Here is an 11,027-nt window from a genome sequence, read left to right on the forward strand (position 1 = left end):
TTTTTTATTTTTTTTTAATTCTTCTACGCACTCTTTAGGGTCGACTTTTGTCGACCCTAATGCTTAACTATTAGGGTCGACTCTCAAAGTCGACCCTAATAATAGGTCAATAGCGTCCACTCTTAGTGGACGCTATTGGTCATCAAATTTATTTTTTTAATTTTTTTTAATTCTTCTACGCACTCTTTAGGGTCGACTTTTGTCGACCCTAATGCCTAACTATTAGGGTCGACTCTCAAAGTCGACCCTAATAATAGGTCAATAGCGTCCACTCTCAGTGGACGCTATTGGTCATCAAATTTATTTTTTTAATTTTTTTTTAATTCTTCTACGCACTCTTTAGGGTCGACTTTGTCGACCCTAGTGCCTAACTATTAGGGTCGACTCTCAAAGTCGACCCTAATAATAGGTCAATAGCGTCCACTCTTAGTGGACGCTATTGGTCATCAAATTTATTTTTTTAAATTTTTTTTTAATTCTTCTACGCACTCTTTAGGGTCGACTTTTGTCGACCCTAATGCCTAACTATTAGGGTCGACTCTCAAAGTCGACCCTATTGAGCTTTTATGTGATTTTTTTTTCTTTTTTTCTTTTTTTTTTTCCATCTTTCAGCGTCCACTTAAGTGGACGCTATTGGTTAAGTATTAGGGTCGACTATTGTCGACCCTAAAAGTTTTTTTTTTCGCCGCTTAAAGTTTTCCCGCCCCTAGGATAATTCCCGCGCGTATATTAGGGTCGACTTATTAGCGTCCACTGTAAAGTGGACGCTAATAGTCAACTTTTCGACCCATTATTAGCGTCTACTTCGAGGTGGACGCTAATACGGAACTATTAGGGGCGACTTTGAAAGTCGCCCCTAATAGTTGAGTATTAGGGGCGACTTTTGAGTCGCCCCTAATAAGTCGCCCCTGATGAGTATCTTTCTTGTAGTGTATCTTGCTTGGCTACGTATACTGTGACATCTATAGAGCTAAGTGTTGTAATATTTGTTACAAACATTCATTTTTAAGTTATTTGGAAATGTTTTATCATTTGATAATATCTTCTTAAAGGTTTTTATGAGAAATAAAAATCATCTTTAACCATTTTGATTTATAACCGTTTGTATTTATTACTTGGTTATAAGATATAACTTTTATGACCGTTAGTGTTTATTACTTGATTATGAGATATAACTTTTATGACCATTTGTATTTATTACTTGGTTATGACTTATTAAATAAAAATTAGTTTTAATTGATTTTTACCGTTTTGACCGTTAGTCTTTAACAAGTTTTATTGTAGTTTGACCATTTTGTTATTAACAAATGTTTTATTGTTTTTGTTGTTATGACCATTTGGACATTATAAAAAGAAAAGAAAACATCCACAATCCCATGGTAGAGTGAGCTTGCAACAAGAAAGAAAGAAAGGCAAACTCATTTTCTTTATAAAAGAGTTTTGTCCTATTTTAGAAGATCAATTGCATACAATTCTATTCTATTCAATTTCTATTTTCTCTTTGCGGTTTTTTTTTAAGAAGATCAAAGGGTTGTTCTACTAGTCTTCGTTATTGGAAGTGCGTCCTTAACGAAGGTAGACGCTGTAGTCTAATCCTGGGAGGTTGCGTGTCAAAGGATCCGATCGCACCGAGTTATACACTCCGGGAGGCACGAATCAACCTTTAAGGACAACGCTCTTGCGTGATTCTATAGCACATTGTGAGATCTTTCCATACTCTACTTTTCATCTCTTGTATTTTATTTATTTTATTGTTAATTTTTAGATTGCCATGATTTTATATCAATGAGAATTTGTGCACCATCCAAAATTATTTCCAACACTAAGTTTAAGACTTGTTACGTATACTGTGACGTCTATTAACTTTTGTGAGCAAGACAAAGAAACAGACATGGAATGGGATATAGTTCTAACATTTTCTCTCAATTTCAAGGTTGAAGCTTGAATTTGGAAAAAAAAAATGGATTAATTTTTGTTTTTTTTTTGAACAGGATATGGTTCGGCAAGCATAATAAAGAAGACTATGAGCTCTACAACCATCAATGAGATACGCGAACACGAGTTATCAACCTTAATTATCGCCATATGTGTATCAGCCAAGACGGTCTGATCATGATTTTTCGAAGTCTCTTTAGATCCCATTTTCTTGTTCCTTTCCTTTTCTTTTCCTACCTTCCCCGAAGCAGTACTCTCGTACTCTTAAAGTATTTTAAGGAATATCTTATTCATGTTATTTTTGTCTTAATAACACTTAAGGTGTTGTTGTGTTCTATTTTGTCAAGCATTATAGTGGGGAAGGCTGCGGAGCCCCCCTATGGAGAAAAGTAGATAATTTAGTATAACCTGAAGTAGTTTTGTGGCCAAAGTCAAGTCACGTGGCCTTTTCAGTCCATAAATGTATTATAGGTTAAGTTAGAGGGTTTGATGTTTTGGCTGAAATAGGAGACTTAATCATTACTTTAACACTTCTCTTTATGTGTGAGCTTAAAATCATTTTTAATAGGTGAGGTCCAACCCGTAGAATATTTAATTTAAATGGGGGGTGAATTGACGGAGTCAAGGTTCGATCCTAGGACCTTTGACTCTAATAACCAAGCTAAATCACTACTTTTACCATAAGCTTAGATGTTGAATATTTAATTTAAATGGGAGTGATTTGACGGAGTTAAGGTTCAATCTTATGACCATCGGCTTTGATACCATATTAAATTACCAGTTATCCTAAAAGTTTAAGCTAATAAAAAGAGGTAAATTTAATAACTTAATTATTAGTTTAATACTCCCCTTCATGTGTGCTTAAACTCCCTTTTAATAGATAATATATAACAACATTTTAATAGGTAATATATAACAACATGCAGCGAAGGTGATCTATCTCTTGACTTTAATTTGGAAAACTTAATTTTCCACATATAAAATAAGAAAACAACCTGTTCATAACTATTTGTAAATAATATATTATTAGCAATCTTAATTTCAACTATATGCACTGGACACGTACGAAACCTGCTAATAATATATTAAATTGGGCACGATGTTAATATATTACAATCCCTGAGTGATTATAGACGTTGTCACCTTTGTATCTTTCTAATGTTCACTCAAATTTGATGACTTTTAAAATATAATTGGATTTGTGATAGATTATTATTGTATTTTGATCCAATAATAATTTTAAAAGACACATCGATCAATTTTAGGAAGACACAACAATGACACAAAAATAACATCTATCATTACTCTACTATCCTTATTCCCTACCTAGCTACTTTCCCAAGAAAATGAATCTTTATTAATTTGCTAATATATTTATTTCTGCTCGATGTTAATAATTTTATGATGGCAGTTTAAGCTCAAATGAGATGATATGATATATACGTCAGTCAAGAATCGATTGGCATATTTGACTGCCTCAAATTATAAATCATGAGTTTGTTGAGATTTGGTCCAACTTTATTGCATAAACACTTCTGGTCAATTTTATTGTTTGTTACATAATGAGCATCTCTTGCATTTAGGTGCTCGAATTACAAACAAATTAGCTAGACACGCTCAGAGAGTCGGGGCTGCGAGGCTCATCTGCTGCTCCCTCTCTATGAAGTTCAATATGACATGAATTGTCAAAGGAAAAACGAGAAATAAGCATAAGGTACATATACTAGTGTTTCAAGCCACATCAACTTAGTGAGGTACATAGTCGGATAAAGGTGTAATATGTAACATCATTCATTCACAATACATAGCATAGAAAACTTCTATTCAATGTAAGTGAAAAGTAAAACAACCGCAAGAAAGAACCGAAGAAATTTCTACAAAAATGTGACCTAAAAATGAACAACTGCATCGTATTGCACCACAAATGAGTTGAAATGATGCGTCAAATTTCTTTTTTCAAAAACCCAGCATTTCCCTTCTCGTTTTGGTTAGCAGTGTATGTAATTCTTGCATCTTGAATATATATTGAGTAATGTAGTCTAACGTTATATATGTTGCTTAGAAAAAAGTTACTGGCATAGTGATGCAGGATAAAGAATAAAGAATTTGGTCTTTTAATTTGATTTAGATTAGTAGTTTGATTTAGGTTATCAATTTTATTTGTAAGTTAATAATGGGCGTGAACCAAAATTTTAAGTAATTTTGTAATTTAATAATGTGTTTAGTCCAAAGTTAATCAAATTAGAGTTAGAATTTTATATATAGGATATCGCTACAAAATATTTTCCAGCACAAGTTGATATCATGATTAAACTAATTAATAATGTATATTATTTAGTATAACCGAAAGTTTTGTGGCCAAAGTCAAGGCACGTTCCTTTTCAGATCATAAATGTATTATAAATTGTGTTAGTGGGTTTGATGTTTTTGTCCCTTATCTCCACTCATCTCCTTTTTTTTTTTTTTTTTTTGAGAAAAACATAACATTTCATTCAATAATACCACGAGCATAAAGCTCTTATATCACAAAGCAAAGCTCTGAAGCAACCATAGCATAAAGCTATAAGATTACCAGGTTTAGTACAAGATTCGAGATCAATCCGCTAACCCATGACTAAAATCAGATTTAATACTAGATCTGTGACAGACAAACTCAACCAAATGCATGGATAGCAATTATTCCTCGATCCTGAGAGCGGAAAGACTTTCATGCCAAAACTCTTCCTTCTCGACCCTAAGGCCAGGATAATGATCACATCCACAACCCAAAGGCCTAGACCAAAACTAATTAATCCGAAGGCAACATAGATCGAGTGAGAGGGGAAAGAGCCTTATTACAAACCGAACAAAACATGAAAATTAAACAATATAGGAAAAAAACACATGCCAAAACACAAATACATCTTAAAGAAGCAACAGAATAGGGAAATAAAACAAGAAAAAAAAAACAGCACACTCCAATCATGCACACACCAAGAACCGAAAACCGAAGGAGCATTCGAAGCTCATCGCGGCGGGGACGCGTCGAAAGGCCCAACAGTGGATGGTGGGCGGGGAACAGGCGCGGAGAAGATCGGCAAAGCAGGACCTGAAAACAACCACAAAAAAAAAAAGAAAAAAAAAAAGGAGACACCAAAACAGGGAAAAAACAAGGAAAATGAGCACAAAGTGGGAAGACAGTAGCTGGAAGGGCGCCGGACCCGTGTAGGCAAGAAACGGCCGCGTAAGGGGCGTGGGAGCCCGACAACGGGGACGCATGAAAGAAAACCCTAATAGCAGGCAGCAAAGCGGCGACACAGGTCGGCGGCGACTATAGACAAAATTCGAACCCACAAAGAGCCAAAACAAGGCTAAGGAGCCCGCTGTAGAAAATGAAGGCGGGGGAAGAAAAGCAGCAGGGACTGGGCAAAAACAGAGAAAAACGGAGGGGGAAAGGAGCTGCAAGGAAGGGGAAGAGAGGAGGCACCGGGGCTAGGGCATCAGGTAAATAGCTAGCACCGGAGCGAGGAGGACGAGGGGAGGAGGGAGGCTGCCAACCGGCCAACCCTCCTCCCCTATATGGCTGAAGGGTTTCGCTTTTCTCTCTGGCGGCTAGAGAGAAAAAAGACGGCTAGGGTTTTTCCCACTCATCTCTCTTAATGTATAGAGAAGAGGAAGTGGCTGAAATCGAAGACTTATCCTTGATGTTTAAAGTAACAAATACCAGCCTTTGTTGTATACATCATATATTTATACAATTACTAGATATGGTAATCCTCATAACAGAGGAATTTGAATTTGTACAAAGAAATCTGTTAGATCCCAAATTATGCACGTGCGGACGGGGTTGATGATCACCTGCAAAACAGGGATCAAAGGCGTCAATTTCAGTAATTAAGCTTCCATTTAGGATATTGAAGACACTTTAATGCTTAAGTCAATGTTGACTTTAGCTTGAGGGGCGATAAAGAGAGAGAGAGATCAAGAGAGGGGTCATCCCTTGAAGGGAGAAGAAGGGTGTGTACCATAAATGTATTAAGGAGGTGTTTAGGCCTCAGGGGAGTGTTAAGTATTAGTTAAATAATTAAATTTAGGGAAAAATATAAAAAAGCCCCCCAAACTACCAACCGTTTTTGATTTAGCCCCATAATATTTCAAAAGTGATAAAGTAGCCCCCTAAACTACCAAACTATTGAATTTTGGCCACTCCATTAGTCAAAACCGTCAATTTGGACGGAAACTGCAAAACGACGTCGTTTGGTTACAGGTAAGTTACTACAATGCCCTTGTAAGATTTTTTTTTTTAAAAAAAAAAAACAAAAAAAAAGGTGCCGTTTTGCTTCAAATTAGGGTTCCCTTACCCTAAGCAAAACGGCGTTTTGCTTAGTGGTAAGGATTAATACTAAAAGGGAGCCCTTTGGGATATTTTGTAGCATCAACTCTTGTGGTGACACATCACCAAGCTCATTTTGACAAAATAAAATCAAAACAGCAAACCAAAAAACAAACTGGCGCTAGCAAACCCACCCCCACTAGCGCTGGAGAGCATACAACCGATTAGCATCGCCGGCCAGCAAAAACCAGCTTTCCGGCCCCAAAAAATCAGCATCGCCGGCCAGCGTTCTTTTTCCCAAACCCTCTTTTCTTTCTCCCAAACCCAGCATCGCCAGCCGGAAAAACCAGAAAAACCCCTCTTTTCTTTCTCCCAAACCCTCTTCTCTTCGTCCAGAAAAAAACGGCCGGCGAAAAAACAAGAAAAAACTAATCCCAAACTCCAAATCCCCTCTTCTTCCCAAACTCCAAACCTCAATCAGCCGAACCAAAAGAGACCCAACAAAATCAACAAAAACAAATTTCTGCAATCAGCTACATCAACAACCCAATCAGAAATTACAATCAACCCAATCAGAAATCCGGTGAGACCCAGCGAAATCCGAGTTTCACAGTAAGGTTTCCATGGCATGGATTCTCAGGCTTGGCCCCAGTCTAGGACTTGTCCGTGTCCTTGTGATAGGACTTGTGTACACTGAGCTTGCAAGTGGAGTACCCCAGATCTTTTCCCACTTCATCACCAACCTACCTGCAATTCACTTTGTCGTTGTGTTCGTTTGTGTGAAGTACCTTCCTGTCCACAAGGTCCCAAAAGAAGAGAGGTTTCTTGTAAAGCGGATTGGACACAACCATAAGAGAGGTTTCTTATGTTTAAGGGAGATGATCGGCTGGATGGGGAAGACGGGACCGGCTACGCAGAGAAGTAGGGATTTCAGTATTAATCCTTACCACTAAGCAAAGCGGCGTTGTTTTGCTTAGGGTAAGGGAACTCTAATTTGAAGCAAAACGGTGCCGTTTTACATCTTGTTTTAAAAAAAAAAAAAAAAATTCATACAAGGGCATTGTAGTAACTTACCCGTAACCAAACGACGTCGTTTTGTAGTTTCCATCCAAACTGACAGTTTTGACTAACGGAGTGGCCAAAATGTAATAGTTTGGTAGTTTAGGGGGCTACTTTATCACTTTTGAAACATTAGGGGGCTAAATCAAAAAACAGTTGATAGTTTGAGAGGCTTTTTTATATTTTTCCCTTAAATTTATTATTTTTATTATTAATTTAAACTTTTGGGATAAGTAGTAAGTTAACAAATATGTTAATATCTATATTCTCTACCTAGCCACTTCCCTAGCTAATATATTTATTTAAGGTGAATGTTAATTTTATGATTGCGGTTTAAGCTCAAATGAGAAGACATGTCAGTTAAGAATCGATTGGCATATTTGTTTATTATAGAATGAGGATTTCATGCACTTAGGTGCTCGGATTGCTAACAAGTCGGATGGCAAACCCCAATTTGGGGTTCAAGCAATGGAAGTATAAAATGAAATATTTTTCCTTCTCTTTCTTGTATAGGACCACTCATCTGCAAAACTCGTTCAAATGAGGTTGCAAACGAGCATACAGAACCCCTTTTCTGTAAACCCCGTCCGAACGAGGTTGTAGACGAGCCATTCAGTTTGGACTAATTTTGCAAGTAGAAGCCGTCGTCCACAAACTCTGTTTGAAGGTTGCAGATGAACCAAACAAAAATATCAAACTTTTTGAATAAATTATTGAATATGAAGCATCAACTTAATTATCATCAATATTTTGTTTCCCTTTAATTTTTACAGCGGGAGCTGTGGTGCATGAAAGAGAAGGTAGATACAGCAATATTCCGGTGACAACATTGTCACCTCCAGAAGGCAACACAACTTTCCTTGCAGTTGATCTTGATCCCTTAAAATGCAAAATGATCTTGATACCTTTCTCAATATGCAACAATAGAAAACTTTTATTCAATGTAAGTACTGAAAAGTAAAACAACTGCAAGAACTAGAGAAAGTAGTATTACAAAATGTGTCATGAAAATGAGCAACATCGCATCGTATTGCACCAATTATATATCACTTAAAAGGTTGACACTTCCGTCTTAGCAAAGAATAGGCCGGAAGGTCCACCTTCAGGCATCAAAGCCAGCATGACAGGACCTTTAGCTCCTTCTTCAACAGTCAAGACGCCGGCGTTGTGATTCAAATCCGTCTTAACAAAGCCAGGACAAACTGCATTAATGGCAATGTTGGGGTACTTCTTAGCCAAAACCCTTGTGTAAGCATTCAGAGCTGCCTTGGAGACAAAATAAGCAGAATAATTTGCAGGCCAGCCTTTGATTTCTATCAAATTCTCCTTGGCGTCTTCTAAGAACCTTTCCACCACATTGTCCACTTTCTCTTCTGTGAGGCCATCTACATCTTCTAGCTCCTTTCTTGCATTCTCATTTGAGACACGCTGAAATTCCATTGTTGTTAATTAGCAAGTATGATATAACTAGAAGTTGCTACTTTTTGATATATGGAGTTCTTTTGAGTAGCACCATTTTACCCACGATTTGAAAATGAACCGCAATTTTTTAAAACGCACTTCCAACAATATAATAATACTGTACCTCTAGCTGTCCGAAGGAGGAGGAGACATTTATTACTCTTGCAGAATTGGATAATTCAAGAAGTGGAATTAGTTCTTTGCTCACTTGCTTCATCCCATAATAATTTGTTCTTAGACAATCCAAGGCAGTTTTGTAAGTTTGCTTAAATGTCTCCAAGGATCCGGGATTTGCACCTATAACCTGTATCATTAATGTATGTAGTGATAAATCATGATGCAGCATACATGTTTAGAAATTAAAATCATTTGAATACTATGAGAAAGAATTTCCTCCTATCCGGCCAAAAACTGTCCTTTTTTTTTTTTTTTTTTCTTTTTTCATTTATGAGACTTCTCCTACAGTGTGGGAGAGAAAACATTAAACTATATAAGATTATATTGCATTGAAAACCTTACTTTATCAAACTCTAGTTTTAAGCTCTTTTGATCCTCTGCTGTGATTATGGATCCGCCAATCCCTGCATTATTTATCTGCAATTTGAAACAATTTCAATATCAGAGTACATAAGAACAAGATTTTATCTAGTTAAAAATTGGTCTTTATTTTTCAACAAGCAAATGACGTTATGTTCATTTAAAAAAGGCTCCTATAGACTGATTAGAAAGGAATCTTTATGTAATTATTATCATCCTCCTTATCAAGGGTGATGGTTCAATAGCCCAAGAAAGTTTTCAAGTGGTCAAAGCATATACTAGAGTGTGAGTTCGAATCTCTACAATAGAGAATCCCCATATGCCGGATTAATATTAACCACTTTAAATTTTCATTGATACTCTGGTGGGGCTGAGTGAGGCTATGACTCAATTGATATGGGCAAATAATGTGAAAGGATAGATGAGTCATATATGTACTTATTCGTGCAGGTATTTGGATAGTTCAAATAGATATGAGGTTCACCTATACCCCTCTCATTTTAGAGTTTCCCGTGCAATAAAGAGAGCTAATTACACCCGATAAAAATTCATTAGAGTTTAGAAAATGTACCAGTATGTCAAGCTTCCCAAATTGGGTTTGGATGAAATTTGCAAGAGAAGAAATGGTAGCCTTGTCCGCCACATCAAGTTGATGAAAAATCACATGGGAGTATCCAGCAGCCTTGAGTTTTTCAACAGCTTCATTGCCCCTCTTCGCATCTCTAGCAGTTAATATCACCCTGATCCCATTTGAAGCCAACTGCTTACATATTTCAAATCCTATCCCTTTGTTGGCCCCCGTAACAACAGCAACCCTGAAGAAAAAAGTTTGAAACGAATGCAAAAAAAACGAAATTAAGGGTGAGTATTAAGGATCGATGTTTCACTATATATATATATATATATATGAGGCTCATATGAATTTTTTTTGTTAAAGATGAAATTACCTCTTCGTCATGTTTGTTGACTTGTTTCCGCTGTTCGTTGATGCCAATTTATGGAAGTTTACGGTTTTGCTGTTGGTTTTATGGTTTAAGGTAAGGTTATGGGGTATTTATAGTTGGTCATCTCTGGGTTTTCTACGCACGCAGTGACATCTTTCGACTTGCAATCTTGCTTGTTACGTATACGGTGACGTTTTAGACTTTTCTCTTGTTTTATGAGCAAGAAACTAGAAATAAGAAAATAAATAAATAGCGGAATAAGAGTGCGTTTGAGATTGCAATTTCGCAAGAATAATTTGTATTTTTTTAAGATATCATAAAACGTAAGGTGTTTGGCATTGCGATTTAAAAAGCACTTAATCTTAAAAATAAAAAATAAATAAAAAATCTGCAATTCTATAAACAGGTTAGATGGTGCTATTTGAAAAAACGCAAATTTAAATCAAAATCACGATTTTGCATAATAAATATTTAATAAAAAATACTTTTTAATACATTTTACCAAATGTTTTTACTATTTTAAAAAGTAATGATTTCAAAAGCACAATTTTTAAAATCGTACTTATTGAAATCCCAATCCCAAACGGATCCTTAAATTATTTGTCTAATTACAATTCCTGTTCGAGAAATGCTAAGTTTTTTAAGTTAAAAATTCTAAAAATTTTGTTACAAAATGATGTATCACCATCCTATTACCATATTTGTCTATTTATTAAACAATAGACCACATAGAATAGTAACACATCATTTTGAAACCAAATTTAAAAAATAAAAAATAA

The 11,027-nt window shown here is 36.0% G+C and overlaps 1 protein-coding gene across 1 annotated transcript; it reads right to left on the reverse strand.

Annotated features, from left to right (window-relative positions):
- Window positions 1-8,271: 8,271 nt before the first annotated feature.
- On the reverse strand, window positions 8,272-10,315 carry LOC132173659 (salutaridine reductase-like). The gene is made up of 5 exons (XM_059585221.1): window positions 10,252-10,315; window positions 9,876-10,119; window positions 9,287-9,361; window positions 8,892-9,071; window positions 8,272-8,734 (listed from the first exon to the last, which is right to left on the reverse strand). Exons 1-5 carry the CDS (start codon window positions 10,260-10,262, stop codon window positions 8,357-8,359), a joined length of 888 nt encoding a protein of 295 aa, XP_059441204.1. The 5' UTR covers window positions 10,263-10,315; the 3' UTR covers window positions 8,272-8,356.
- Between the last annotated feature and the right edge of the window lie 712 nt (window positions 10,316-11,027).

The sequence above is a fragment of the Corylus avellana genome, chromosome ca3 (genome assembly GCF_901000735.1).
Source record: "Corylus avellana chromosome ca3, CavTom2PMs-1.0".
NCBI classification, from domain to species: Eukaryota; Viridiplantae; Streptophyta; class Magnoliopsida; order Fagales; family Betulaceae; genus Corylus; species Corylus avellana.